The 15,978-nt window shown below is 37.2% G+C and overlaps 1 protein-coding gene across 5 annotated transcripts in view; it reads right to left on the bottom strand.

Moving 5' to 3' along the window:
* Positions 1-15,978, bottom strand: part of LOC126183319 (sarcolemmal membrane-associated protein-like) — a 285,047-nt gene that overhangs the window by 180,646 nt on the left and 88,423 nt on the right. For all 5 annotated transcript variants that reach the window (XR_007536720.1, XM_049925175.1, XM_049925177.1 and 2 more), the window contains exon 4: positions 5,724-5,871. Coding sequence is in view for 4 of the 5 variants with exons in the window: in XM_049925175.1 (XP_049781132.1) it covers positions 5,724-5,871 (148 nt within the window). In the remaining variant the exon portion in view is untranslated. The remainder of the gene's footprint in view (positions 1-5,723; positions 5,872-15,978) is intronic.

Below are 15,978 nucleotides of genomic sequence, written 5' to 3'. Positions count from 1 at the left end.
TGTAATTAACATTCCTTCTTGTTTGTTTAATAATTCTACTAAGTCTGCTGAATTATGCTTCAAATTTTCCGAATACGATTTTTAAATGCCCTTTCGTAAGAATTTTGACCAGCACCAAACATAATGGCCCCTGTCGCACACTCAGCTTCTCCTTAGTCTAAATTTCATTCCAGATATTACACAGCCAGTCGTATGAGATGCTTACCATCTCAAGACACTCAGAAATCTTACAGTAACAGTATTCTATCATAACCATTTCTATATATTAATCAATTAGACATCTGTAACATACAAAATTTGAATTGCTCCTCCTACACATTTAAATTCATTTATCCAGTATGCAGTTTTACGAGGAGGTGCAGCCCACTACATTTTTATCTACGCTTGAGTGCACTTTTTATTTAATAAATGTTTTATCATTTCATGACAATCACCTCTATCCACTATGACATCATTCACTTCATCCATCAAGCTGGAAACCCAACCACTTATTTGTCAGTTGCAGTACCATACTTGTAACAGTATTACTCTGCAAAATGTTGATGACATGCATCACTATTTTGTAAGTTAAGTACAGGGATTCGAGTGCTGACACGCCATTAAGATCTTTGTGGAGACATGAGAATCTGAAGAAATGGGGAATTACAACCTGTCCTGATAGAAAGAAAACATGTATAAAGTGGTACGTGAAAATATTTGGAAGAGAATTGTATATTTCAGTGCACAATATATTTATCGTTTGTCGAACCTTTGACTAAGCAACGAAAGCTGCACATGTAAATTAAAAGCTGTCTCTCTTAACAGAGCTGCTGGAAACTAATGACAAGAGACAGTACTGTATGATGGTTTTGAAGAGTGTCTCAAAATACACCACACTAAAAATTTATTTTAAGTGGTTATGTAGATTTTAGATGTAATAGAGGGCTATTCTGAACAATTCTTGAAAATTTCGTTCATTTCTGATAGATTTCTTGTATTAAAAATATTTACATAAAATGATTCATTCCTGTACCAGCCAGCCACATATAGTACTGCCAGATGGCTAGGTGCAAACATGTTAACCAATGGTTTGTAGGCTTAAAAGAGATTTGGCAGCAAATACTCACAGTGTATATGCATAGCCATCTTGTTTAAACAACTACAAGAGTCCCACCTTCTACCAGTCATGCCCCTTAATACAATTACTAGACTAAAATACACCCCCATAACACTGGAAGGCGAGATTTTATCAATTGGCCAAGTATAGATTCTTGTAGTACTCCAATTCTCAGATGTTGGATATTCAATGTCTGAACTACAATAGTGTGTGCAGCTCCTCCCCCCCAATCGTAATGAATACTGAGAATGTTCCAAACTTAGTTTAAAAAAGCACTCATCAATATCTGCGCATTCACAAAATATGTATTTCAATGCGTGATGCAGCAGGATGTAGTGAGTGGACAGTGAAGAAAATATATGGAGAACAGTTTGTAACAGGTGTTATCCCAACGTTAAGAAATTTCTTGTAGTAAATAAAAACATGTTGGAAACTGGATTCTTCATGTCACAGAAAGCTGGCAAAGATTTGCGACAAAGAAGTCTTTGCACAATCCCATATGAGGAAACTGTGTTCGATTCTGTGAGAAAATACTAATCAAAAAGCACCCATTAAATTCCCCATGAAATGCCCACTTCAAAAGACAGACAGTCTAGAGTACAGGTGGAACAACAACCACACTCTCTTCACAAACAACGTACGCAACTAGTAAGGCCAAACACTGAATTAAGTTGTAATGTTTAGTATTTCATCCATCTTTTGAGCGACTTACTTATTTACTCGAATCTAAGCCGCACCTGAAAAATGAGACTCAAAATCAAGGGGGGGGGGGGGGGGGGGGGGGGGGGAGAATTCCCAAATCTAAGCCGTACCTGAAATTTGAGACTCTAAATTCAAGGTGAGAGAAAAGTTTTAGACCACACCTCCAAATCAAAACAAAGTTGATCCATTGTAACATGAGACACAATTTAGGTCGAATGGATCAATATACAGCTACAGTAGTTTGATTCGATCCATAAGCTCAGCGGTTAAGCTTGACCAGGTCGGATTTTCGTAGTAGAATTTTAGTAATGACTTCAAATCTAGAGTGTGTTGTTGTCGTCTTTTTTTAAATTTTTAAATACTTGTTGCACAGCCTGATTTGGAACACACTTCCATGCGTCATAAATCCATTGGCACACTTGCAACAAACTTGCGCATTTTACATGTCCTGTTGGTGTCAGTTGTCTGTTGCTTTTCGAAATCCAGTCTGTGTATATGCATTTAAGTATGTCTTTAAATGGTTTATTCAAACAGATGTCAAGTGGTTGCAGAATTGATGTAATTCCGCCTGGAATTAGTGCCAAGTCCATGTTGCTTTCCTCTAATTTTCGTTTTGCTGCAGGTGTCGTACGGCCTGTGTATGCATCTAATACCAACAGACTGTGTAAACCAAGCATTGCGTCAGGACGATGATTCCACACATGCCTAATCCATTCCAGCACTATGTCCTCCGAAAACCACCCAGTTTTGTTTGCTCATACAATTATAGTTTTTGGAAACACATCCGATTTCGGTAAAGTCTTTCACTTGAAAATGACGGACATCCACTGTTTTTCACCCCCCTGATGTAAGAACACTTATGTCTTTCTTTCCTTTGGTGTCAACCATACAATTCGACGGCATGTCAAAATATATGGGAGTTTGGTCAGCATTTCCTATCTGACCAAGAAGGTATTGCTTTTCTGTGCACCGCCTAGTTATGAAGGGCTGAAATTCCAGACGTTCTCCATAATTTTTCAGCAGCTTCTGCACAACTGAAGTTCGCCTCCGAAGAGAAAAATCCCAGCGCGTCATAAACAGATCAATCCAGCTGCGATTAGCCTTAAAATTTTCAATTTTTTGCTCTCTAGCAATTTCATGTGCCTTAATTTTTAAAATTTCAGCGTTCACAGACAGGAATTTCTGATGCTGTTGCCTGACAAATTCATTTAAAATCACTTCTAGTGCATGATATCGGCCACACTTTGGCCCACTAAATGGTTTCCTGCTACTTGAACATTCAAATAATTTGTCTCTCTGCAGTCGCCATCACCTGGCGTTGCTCTCATCAATCCCGTATCACAGACCTGCAGTACGATTAGAACTTTTTTCCGCAAAAGAAATAACTCCCCTCTTAAATTTGGCACTATAATGGGAGTGCTTCATTATGGTTCACTAACACCAACAAGCACTTCACAAAATTCCACGAAGCAATAGGTGCCGCTACGTGAAATCTTAATGAGCCCCAGCGTATCAACTTGTGCAACAATCCTACAGCCTTGTGCATTGTTGGTATTTTTGTGTGAAGAAATTTATTTTTGGTTAAAGAAATTTATTTTTGTGTAAAGAAATTTATTTTTGTGTAAAGAAATTTATTTTTGTGTAAAGAAATTTATTTTTGTGTAAAGAAATTTATTTTTGTGTAAAGAAATTTATTTTTGTGTAAAGAAATTTATTTTTGTGTAAAGAAATTTATTTTTGTTGGTACGAATATTTGAAAGGCTGCTACATTCAAAGATGAACCATATGGAATTTCTATTTACTTCATTGGATAATGTATGAAAATGCATGGTTGAAACTCGGGGCGGAGAAAAAAGCTCATCATCTACTTTTTTTTAAAATTTATTTACTGTCACAGAGTTTTTGGTGACTGTATTTATCTTTGTGCCTACAAAGCATGCCTGTGTAGCGCTACATATATTTGACAGCAGAAGTTAGTTGTGGTGGCGCCTACCAACATTTCTCAGAACTTCTGCTTACTTTGCATTCAAAACCGGAAAAAAAAGTGCGGCTTTGATTGGAGTAAATATGGTAGTCATTTACAGTGAAATATAAGCAACCAATTGCGTAAAAGAAATTTAATTTCTTTACAAGTTTCGGGCACTTAGTGCCCTTCTTCAGAAGGTTATGTCCATTGCATTATATGCGAGTATCAATAATAAAGAGCATACAGCAAAATGTACTTCACAGTTTTATGCAGACACTGAACTATATGAGCATGGCATTTTGCTGTATGCACTTTATTACTGACACTCACAAATAATGCGATAGGCACAACCTTCTGAAGAAGGGCACTTTGTGCCCAAAACCAGACAGAAATTAAATTTTGTTTATGCAGCTGGTTTCATTATATTCAGTTGTAAATTTACACTGACATTGTGACCACTGCCCACCACAAGACAGAATATTGCCTGCTGGTGTTGCAGGCACAAGACACAGTAAGAAAACTATGTAAGTGGAGCTAAGATAAATAAGCAATCAATCTAATGATACTGGCTGCAAATGAGGGAAACCACTGATATATGCCACTTTGAAAAAGGGCAGATTGTTAGGGACCAGTGCCTAGGAGCAAGAATCTTGGAAAAAGTGAAGCTGGTTGGCTGTGTGTGCTACTGTCAGGAGAGCATCTAAGGAAAGTAGTTTAAAGCCAGTGTAAGCACGAGTAGGTAATAATGTGTTGGAAATTCACACCTCATTACAGAACATAAGAGTTCAGAGGCTTCCCTGGTCTGCAAAGGACAGGCAGCAGGTCTGTCAACAGAGTACAATGTTAGTCCAGGCACTAGTGTTTTGGAGAACAACGTTCAGCCCATTTGTTGAGCTTAAGACACATCAAGCTAAAGACACCTACATGTTTCCACACCAAGCCAACGACTTCATCAACTACAACTGCAGTGGACCATGTATCAATGGAAACTGGGCACCTGATCACATTTCTTGTAACACCAGATCGATGATCATGTCTGGATACACCATCATCCACACGGATGGCTGCTACGAAACACACCCTGCCCCACAGCAGCATGCCAGTGGAGATATGCTACGTGAGAGATTCACCAGGGTTTTCATGGGACCTGTAGTTGTAACCAAAGGCAACTTGACAGTTACAGGCTGTGTGAATTTTACTGTGGACCACCAGTATCCTTTCATGCTTGACATCTTCCTGCATAGTGACAGCATCATCAAGATGATTAACTGTCCATGTCACATGGATAGAAATGTGGTGCAGTGGTTTAAGGAGCATGATAATAAACTCACACTGATGTCTTGGTCCCTTAATTTGCCTGATCTGAAACTGATGGAACACACTGGCATAGACATCTAGTGCCACAGACCTCCAGAAACCTAGCAAGGACTTGCTGAATTTATGCTATGCAGAATCACTGCTGTGTTGTTTTCCAGAGGTGGCTCAACATGCTCTTAAGCAACTGGTTATAATGATTTGCCTTGTCAGTGTGAGTTGTTGTTTGCCCCTGTATACAGAACCCTTCAAAGCTATCTGACATAATACAACGCAATACAGTACAGTACAAAGCAGACAATTTCAAATGTTTATTCAGCAGCAAGAAAAATTATATATTACCTTTAAAATGTAATTTTGAAAGTATACTTCAAAGTCATGAATGAAACACACTCAACAGTCATGCTTTCAATTTCAACAAATCTCTTTACACAAAGTGTATGCAATATGTCTGGTTATCATTTACCTTTTGCTGGCACTGGTAAGAGCTTAAACAATTAGTATTATCAACAGTAACATGAGCTGGCACAGCTGTGATATGATACAACCTAATTTGTATCTGAATTTAGTCTTCCAAGAAAGTATGGAGACAGCACACTGTCTAGCCAATAATAAAATTTTCTACAAAAATGATTATACACTCACCCTTACGGGCATTCTCCATCACATCAACACCAAACTGTACAATGTCACCAGAACAAACTTCACGGGGTGGAGATTCATCAGCACTCTTACTTAAACGTTGGTTATTGACAAAAGTCCCGTTGCTACTTTTTGTGTCTTGCAGGTAAAACTGGAAAAAAAGTAATGGCTATATACACTCTTGAAACAATTGCATGATTTACTCTGTCTACACAAACACAAAATTTTTGAAAGAACTGACCCATTTCCATTAGACACTTTCTTTTTTTTAGAAGTTCACAATAAATGACCATAAAACTAAGGAAAGTAAACCATTAATAATTATGAGTATGGAAAAAGGAAATCATTTACAACTCTCATAAATTGTCTATCTTCCAGCTGATGCTGAAGTAATCACCCACAAGCCTCACATGCTTGTAATAGCAGTATTGACAGTAGAAGAAGATTGTTGAAAGTATTTGAAGGAACTAGATATTTGTGTATCATCACGTTAGTATAGATAATACTGAATTTGGTGAAACTGATCATGTATGAGAAATGTCAAATTAAATGGATAACAAAAAAACATACGTTGCTTCATAAATGCAGTGCAATTCATACATTACATACAGTCACATGAAAATATTCTCTGACTTTATGTACTGTAAATGATTGAACTGTTACTTTCTGCAATGCAGATAAGACAAAAAAATGAAAAATGATACTTATATGAAGCTGCAGATACCTAACAATGACCAACTTTAACACAATTTCTGCTGCCACAGACACTATGAAGAGAACTGTTAACCACTTATAACTCTAGAGGGATGTATATATGTGAATGTTCAGCTTATCCATAAAAATATTCAGATACTAGACAACAATAGTTTATCACCAGTCAGAGATGACATTTATGGAACAAATATGCATCACCTCGTAGTCCAGTATGAGAATGAGGAGTTCCACTGGGCAAAGCCATGAGTGAGCACATCAGAGATTTATTGTTTATTTGGTTCATCAAATCCTACACTTACAAGATATAGAAGGATATTGGACAAACAAATTTTTAGAACAAAATTCAATTTACAATATAAGATATAAATTTTAAACTCTAAATTATAGAGCACTGTTAAATAGACTGGCTTGTGAGAGATAATTCACTAATAAACTGAGCACAGCACAGTTCATCAGATGACATTTTCAGTTAAAGCACAATACACTGTACACTAAAAGAACAAGAACTGCTAGAACAAATTGGATTTTATGTAGTAATCAACAAGATGAAAAGAGTTTAAATGTTTTTTTTTTTTTTTTTACCTTATTCCTAAATGTGTTTCTATTTTCCCTAACTGATGGGGTAGTTTAGTCTGAAGTATACTGCCAGTACTTCTTGCATCAAGTAAACTTTCAGTCTTTATTCTAAAGCACATTGCTCATATTTCTTGCACCAAGTAAACTTTCTGTCAGTCTCTGACTATTGAGGCAAATGTCCGCACTGGGGCAAGTATTACGATCATGAATGGGCTCAAACAAACAAATTCTTTTTAACAAAAGTCACAGTTTCTAAGGTATAAATGCAGAGAACAGGCAGGATTCTCAGTTCTCCGAAAATGCAGTTACTGGAGGTGTGCGGAGATACCTGCTTCGTTACCTTTTTTTTGCCTCATAAAAATTTCATAATACACTGACCCCCCAAAATGAGACACTGTAAGAGAGAATGGAGTGTACTAATGCAAAATAAACTATTTTTAGGGTTGAGATCTCACAGGACTGACTAAGAATTCAAAAAACATAAGACAAGACTGCTCTATTTCTTTAGTAGCTTTCTCTCTGTGATTATTCCACTCACACCAAGAAATTTAATCTCACTGACTTGCTGTATTGTTTCATCATCAATTAGTGTGGGCTCCATGTAGGCACTGTGATTTCTGGAGGCACTGTAAAGCATTTGAGTTGTTTTGCTTTTGTTTTACAGTAGTTTGTTTGTGCGTATCTAGAAAATTGGCCTGCTGATAGAATCTGTAATAACATACTTTACAACCCAAATAAAAAGTAAGGGTCCTGTAACTGAACCTTGGGAGACACCATAACTGATCATAGTTACTTTGGATAGAACTTTAATATAATCTTTGTTTGAGAATCCAACCACCCTCATGTTAGTGCAGTATGACTTAAATCATATACATTGAGTGCCTCTAGTACCAAGTAACTAGTTTTTTCAAGCAGCAGAGAATGAGTAATTAAGGCAAGGGCTTTAGTTAGGCCTGTGAAAAGACCAGAGACAGAATGTTTACCTTTAAAAGCACTCTGAACTTAATAATTAAAAAAATGATGTTGCATTTATGGGCCTGTTTTTGCAAAAACCAAACTGAATTTTGTGAGCAGGCAATATTCATCAAGGAAAGAAATTACACCCCCAAACACTAGTTTCTCTAGAATCTTCACTATGGCAGAAAGAATGGAGATTAGTCAATAATTATTAACACAATTTATGTCTCCATTCTCAAACAGAGGAATATCTTAAGCAATTCTGAAAACATCTGGGAAACAGCCTATTACTAGGGAACTGTTAAAGACATCATAAAGTGGAATTATAATTTTTACAGCCATATGTTTAAGAAAACCTCAGACAGGCCATTACTAAATGAATACGAGTTACCATTTCCATTGATAATTTTCAATAATAATTCTTGAGTTATTGGTGCTAGGAACAATGTAGTGCCTGATTATAAAATCAGTGGGAAAAAGACAGTGCAGTGAAGTAACCAGCAATGAAAGATTAGAAGCAATACTTGAAAAATGCTTGTTAAAAGCTTCACTTACCCTTTGCATCTGATATTTTAGTTCCATTATGTATTAGATGAACTGCACCTTCTTTAATACCTCTAGTTCCAAGGTAAATCTAAAGATCCCAAACTGCATGAAGTGGTTAAGTTTTTTGTATAATTATTATTTGCAACTTTTTTAGCTTTACTTATGACTTACCTAGGTATGTTTTGGTCTATTTTTGAAAATATACGAAACTAGGATCACTTCATGCTTTTTTCTGCTTACATTTTTTCTTTCTGAACCTCATTCTGAGTTAATTATTCCCTTTGTAATCCACCCTTTAGAAACTGGTTTATTTGTGCCGAGTTACTTTTCTTTTAAGGGGCAAAGCAATTTTCAAATAATGGGCCACAGAGTCAAGAAATATTTTTGCTTTCTTAATAGTATTATCTTCACTGAACACACCTATACAGGATTCGTGATCATAAATTAAATGTCTTTACATATTAGTTATATAAGTTAACCATCTTTTGTGACTATATTAGTAGTCTTATGAAGTCCAACTGCATTTAATTTTTCTTTAAAGCACCTTCAGTGGTCACTGTAACAATATGGCTTTTCTTACAATTTTGTTTGCTTCTACTACAAATAGTTCTCATCCTTAGTATAAAGAGTATTAAATTATAATAATTATTCAAGGTTTTTTAAGCACACAGCACTTTCACACTAAATAATTCACATTTTTGTGCCATGAAGGTCCACTGCCATCTCACCATTTTGTGTATTTATTTTATACTGCGGGATGCACTGACTTTCAAATCCAAATGGCAACAATAGAAAACATTTAATAAATGACCAAACAAACATTAGCAACCAAATGTTATTTTAAGTAATAAAACATATAGCAGAAAAAGAACACCACCTGTAAACACCACAAAAATAATCACACAAACAAGGCAATACACTCAACATAGATCACCCATGAAACTTCCTGGCAGATTAAAACTGTGTGCCGGACCGAGACTCGAACTCTGGACCTCACACTACGCTGCAGAGTGAAAATCTCATTCTGGATAGATCACCCATCACTGTACCATACGAACTATGAACACATGCGGCAATATCAAAACAAAGTACACGAAAAGGCAAAATGCCAGTGGTCCTACACAACACAACAACAGGAATATATTTGTGTTAGTGAAAGTGCTGTGTGCTCAAATCTACCACATGTGTGTAGAAGAACATGAAGAACCATGTACGAAACAAAAAAACTGTGAGCAACAATCATAATTTAATACTGTTTATAACAGTAAGTGAAAGCATGAAAACTTCATTCCTAGCAAAAAAAATATTGTAAGAGAAGCTATTATTGTTACAGTGACCACTGCAGATGCTTTAAAATAAAGCAAAATACATTTGGTCTTAACCTGAATTTTATTGCAGTCTCAAAATACTGTATAACCTAGACAACTGTGGAAAAAGTGTGCCCATAAAACAAAGAAGACAACATGTATGTAGCATTTGGCATGTATGTAGCACGGCAACACTAACTTTATAAAGATCCCATGGTGATTAGACAACTCATTTGCTTTATTTTTAACATTTAATAATAGAGCAAAAGAATTATTAATCAAAACTGCTCAATAGTGCTACTGGAGATGGCAGTTATTCTAGAGGGATCACTGGACAATGTTTTCCATATCATGTGTAGCAATTAAGATTGCTTATATCAAGATAATTTAGTAATTCACTGGAAAAATTAACATTAAGTCATCACATAAAATACTTCTGTTTCCTTTTGAAATGTAAACATTCATAACAAGTTCCAAATTTTCTAAAAGCTTTGAAAGATTGCCACCACATGATCTGTATACACAAATAATGATTACTTTATAAAGACTAAGTTTAAACACACAGTGTTCAAAGAGTTTCTCATCATTATAATGACTATTTTTGTTCAATTAACCCCATTTTGACAACAAAAAAAGGGTTGAAATGGCTCTAAGCACTATGGGATTTAACACCTGAGGTCATCAGTCCCCTAGACTTAGAACTACTTAAACCTAACTAACCTAAGGACACCACACACATCCATGCCCGAGGCAGGATTCGAACCTGCGACCGTAGTAAAAGCACGGTTCCAGACTGAAGTGCCTAGAACCGGTCGGCCACAGAGGCCGGCCATGAATTAGACAGCCACAACCCCTTTTACATGACTAAACATTGCTAGTGCCAATTTTAAAATTTTGTAGCTTGGAAATTAACAATCCTTCATCCGTGAGCCAGTGGTCAGTGAGACAGGTCAGATTTGCATTATGAGTAACAGTTAAGCAGAAGACTTCTAATTGCAAACATACCTTTCTTAAAACTGAATATTCTGATAAACACATCTTTTTGCAGATTTTGATTCTGTAAGATTGTTGTTAAAATTCCAAACAGGTAAAAAGTTTTTACATTGATTTTGTGCACAAAATCATTTTTATGAATTAAAACTGGTAAAATGTCTTTACATTGGGCTCTGGCGTTTGCAAGGGCCCGAAATTCTATAGTCTTTCTAAGATTACCAACTTGTCTGCCAAGATACAAATCTCATGACCTTTAGCAACTTCCAGATAGATTAACAAGAATACATTTCACAATTACTCTCTGAAGAAGGTAAAACAAATTAAAGAAACATTACTTTTAAAAAACATCAAGTTTTACATTGGCTTATACTTTGCAGTCACATTTCTTAACAAAGCATTCATTTATTTATACTTTCCAGTGTATTCACATTATGATAAAAAACAACTTCAAACTTTTTAGTATTGTGACAAGTTATTAATGGTTAGCTAAACATTCCCAAAGAACTAGCGAGTACATACATCTATACCCTCAATATATAATTTAAGACCTAAAAGGTGTTTCACATACTGTTCCACTGGCAAGAAACAGGCAATAATGCAGGTTTTGTTGGGATTGCCTAAGAAATATAGATTCATCAAACTATAGTTAGAAATTTCTCAACACATTAAAACTGTGTGCTGAAGCAAGACTCAAACCTGGAACCTTTGTCTTCCAGGAAGCCATCCCCCAGACTGTAGCTAAGCCATGCCTCCGCAATATCCTTTCTTCCAGGGTTGTAGGTCCACCAAGCTACGCAGGTGAACTATGAATTTTGTAAGGTAGGAGATGAGGTACTGGCAGAAGTAAAGCTGTGATGATGGGTGATGAGTCGTGCTTGCATAGCTCATTCAGTAGAGCACTTGCCTGCTAAAGGCAAATATCTTTGTTTCAAGTCCTGATCAGGCAAACAGTTTTAATTTTCCAGGTAGTTTCAAATTGGTGCACACTCCTCTGCAGAGTGAAAATTCATTCTGGAAACTATATATAGTCAAATAACACCAGCAACCTGTCACAGCTTTGCAAGGCTAGCACGAAATAGCTATGGCCAGCTGACTTTTAAAATATACACACTAACTTTTCTCACAAATCACTCTATATAATAGTGAAAACCATATATTAGAATCTCTATAGAATTTCCTGAGATTAGGAAAATGTGGCAGGGAACCTCAATTTATAATACACTATAATGATAAGAATTAGTCTAGCACGTCCTCTGCACAAGAATAAAATAATTTATACCTTAAAATAATAAACTGACTTATTAAGAATTTCTTCACACTGAAATTAAGAGTAATAACTTCAAGCGATGTACTAAAACATGGTGACACCCCAACTTTGCGATTTAGCTCTGAAGATAAAATTAATTATAAAGGTGGTCATTAAAACAATCAAGTTGCAGTAAGTGCACATCCTTTCTGCTATGTTTTATAAGTGTTTTAGTTGCTTCAGTAATTAAGTATTGGATGTAGTAAATACAATTCAGACTTCTTATGCATCCAATTGTAACAGAGATAACACACAACTAGAGGTACAGAAGAGCACTAAGAGAAGTGGTCTGTACATTTTTCAGTATGTTAACACTGATTACAGACTTCTCGTTTTGCTTCATGAAGTCTATATATCGTACGAGGAATACAGAAACAAGCCAATGGGAGACTGGGACAAGACTCTTATCACTGTTTTGATACCTTTCGCTTCTAGCACGCTTCATTAATCTTCTGTTGGTTCTACATAAGGTCTGACAAACTGATGTAATCTCTCCAGCTATTGTGCAACCTTCTCTCTCTTTGTAACCATTCTACCTCAGACTCTGGGAAATTCAAGGTTATATACAGGGTTATTACAAATGATTGAAGCGATTTCACAGTTCTACAATAACTTTATTATTTAAGATATTTTCACAATGCTTTGCACACACATACAAAAACTCAAAAAGTTTTTTTAGGCATTCACAAATGTTCGATATGTGCCCCTTTAGTGATTCGGCAGACATCAAGCCGATAATCAAGTTCCTCCCACACTCGGGTCAGCATGTCCCCATCAATGAGTTCGAAAGCATCGTTGATGCGAGCTCGCAGTTCTGGCACGTTTCTTGGTAGAGGAGGTTTAAACACTGAATCTTTCACATAACCCCACAGCAAGAAATCACATGGGGTTAAGTCGGGAGAGCGTGGAGGCCATGACATGAATTGCTGATCATGATCTCCACCACGACCGATCCATCGGTTTTCCAATCTCCTGTTTAAGAAATGCCGAACATCATGATGGAAGTGCGGTGGAGCACCATCCTGTTGAAAGATGAAGTCGGCGCTGTCAGTCTCCAGTTGTGGCATGAGCCAATTTTCCAGCATGTCCAGATACACGTGTCCTGTAAGTTTTTTTTTCAGAGAAGAAAAAGGGGTCAACCGTTTCTTCCCTCACTGCAGGCCGACCAGTTGATTTCCCCTTACAGAGGCATCCACAAGCTTTAAACTGTGCATACCATCGCCGAATGGAGTTAGCAGTTGGTGGATCTTTGTTGAACTTCGTCCTGAAGTGTCGTTGCACTGTTATGACTGACTGATGTTGATTTGAGTGCATTTCAAGCACGACATACGCTTTCTCGGCTCCTGTCGCCATTTTGTCTCACTGCGCTCTAGCGCTCTGGCGGCAGAAACCTGAAGTGCGGCTTCAGCCGAACAAAACTTTATGAGTTTTTCTACGTATCTGTAGTGTGTCGTGACCATATGTCAATGAATGGAGCTACAGTGAATTTATGAAATCGCTTCAATCATTTGTAATAGCCCTGTACTTAATCTCTTTCATAAAATAATGGGACAAAAGTTTATGTTTTTCCTTACTGGACATGCTATCGACCTCATATGTCTTGGCTCGCTGATGTGTACAACATGCTCCCCCATGGACTTATTTTTGACAACTTTGCAATACTTGGTAATTTTCTAGACACTGAATTGGACCTCGTTATTCCTGGCTGTCGACATTCTGGCTTGCCAGCCTTCTTTGAGTAAATTGACGGCACACATGTGCACTGGCAGTGGTCCATATTTCAGTGTTTCCCAGTTGGACAAACAATGTTCTCCAGTATTAACATTTTGAGTTATTCAGTAAATCTCCAGAGTAATTTAATGGCATAAGGTATCCACCTCCTGAAGTTTATTTCTGTTTAGATCAAGAAGCAAGAAGAGTCATGCTCTATTATATTGTGTGATTTATTTGTACTTAATTTGTGTTCAGTGAAAAGCAGACATAGAACAGTGGTGACGAAGGCTGTTTGAGACTACAGCCCACCCCGTGCCAAAACAGAACTTATCAGGCCATTTTGCTGAGTGTGACAAGCAACATGGGCAAACAATTTTTCTTTCAAGCTCTGAAACAACAACTATCAGTAGGATGAGCTCATACAGAAAGTGACAGATCTGGCATGTCTACAATCACTTCCAGCAAGCCTGGCTTTCCAGCTGTTTAATGAAGCACAAATGGACTGGAAAGTGTAAAAAAAAAAAAAAAAACATCTTAGCATCTAATTTCCATGCAAGTGATATTAACTGTCCAGTGAAGTTGGAAGCTTTTTTTTTATTATCCACCAGACCACAGCTCTATTATCTTGTGCAAAAATTGGCACCATTGTCCGAATCATCAGTGCTACCAATAACCACTACTAACTTGCTTCAAAATGAAGATACTGCAACAAAAATACATGTGGTTGCTGCACATTCAGAGTTCCTCCTAAGTTGTAAGACCTCTGACAGTTATGCACCATGGACTGTGGATCCGCAGAGCCACAAGAAGAAAATGTTAAGTTTGCGCGTTCTGGAAAACCATACGCAGAATCATTAATAGAGGACACGATGATCAGATCATCAATGGACTAGTGTAATGAGTGCTGAAGCATTAAGACAATCAGATCCTTCTTTAGCTGAAGTTTTGCATATTGTCAGGGATACCATCATACCTGAGTGAAAGATACTGCCGAGAACTCGGTAACATTCCGAGTCCTATTTAACAATCACTGTGTTGAAGGCTTCTATTCTATCTTTTGATGGCCAGTCTATTGCTTCATTAGAAGACAACAAAAGGAAAGCCAAAGTTCTCAATTTCATGTTTATAACATAATTCATGCAAGAGGGTCATGCAAACGTTTCACATCATTTGACAGCTGTACAGATTCCTTTGTGGAAGACATAGGAAAACAGCCATCCCTGCCAATGAGAAGTAAATGAAAGAGTAGAAAACAAAAATTATCAGGTCTAGATGGAATCCCAATTCAGTTTCGTAAAGAGTACTCTTTGACACTGGCCCAATATTAAGCTTGCATTTATCAGAAGTCTTTTGCCCAGCGAAAAGTCCCAAATGACTGGAACAAAGTGCAGGCGACTCCTGCACATAAGAAGTGTAAAAGAAGAGAGAATTACAGACCAATATTCTTAACATTAGTTTGGAGCTGAATTCTTAAGTACATCCAAAGTTCAAATATAATAAATTTCCTTGAGACAGGAAAGTTGAGCTCCACAAATCAGCACACATTCAGAAAACATCACTTGTGTGCGTGGTGTAGTCCATAGGTACAGCACTGGTGCCTGCAATCAACACCATGAAGATCAAAGATGCTCCTCGATAACAGAGCATCACTGGCCACACCAATAAGGCAGAATTAGTACAACACGTGCCCAGAGGTGCCCAGAGGTTCTCAGCGCCACCATCTGCAGCCTGTCTTGAAACAGACCAACACATGGACATAAGGTCAGTTCTATGCCAGACTACATTCCAGGCAACACCTAGTCCACAGCAATCAATAACAAGGTAACGTGACTGGCGGCAACAGAGTTCAAAACAATCAGTTAGACTCTTCAAGCTAATCTGCAAGACGTTGCATATGTTTTGAACAGTCTCTGAATAGTGCTCCAAGGGAGAGTTTCTACTGAGCACCGCTTCAAGTTGTATTACCATGACCATCGATTTCAGCACAACTGTTATGCTGGTTCTATCTACATATATAAATGTACCTATGCTCTAACCCAAACTCACAGCAAAGAAGAAGAAGAAGAAGAAGAAGAAGAAGAAGATGGAGTTTGTGGGGCGCTCGACTGCGCGGTTATCAGTGCCTGTACAAATTTCCAACCTTTGC

This window comes from Schistocerca cancellata, chromosome 4, assembly GCF_023864275.1.
Source record: "Schistocerca cancellata isolate TAMUIC-IGC-003103 chromosome 4, iqSchCanc2.1, whole genome shotgun sequence".
Taxonomy (NCBI): Eukaryota; Metazoa; Arthropoda; class Insecta; order Orthoptera; family Acrididae; genus Schistocerca; species Schistocerca cancellata.
This window is presented reverse-complemented; position numbering and strand designations above follow the sequence as displayed.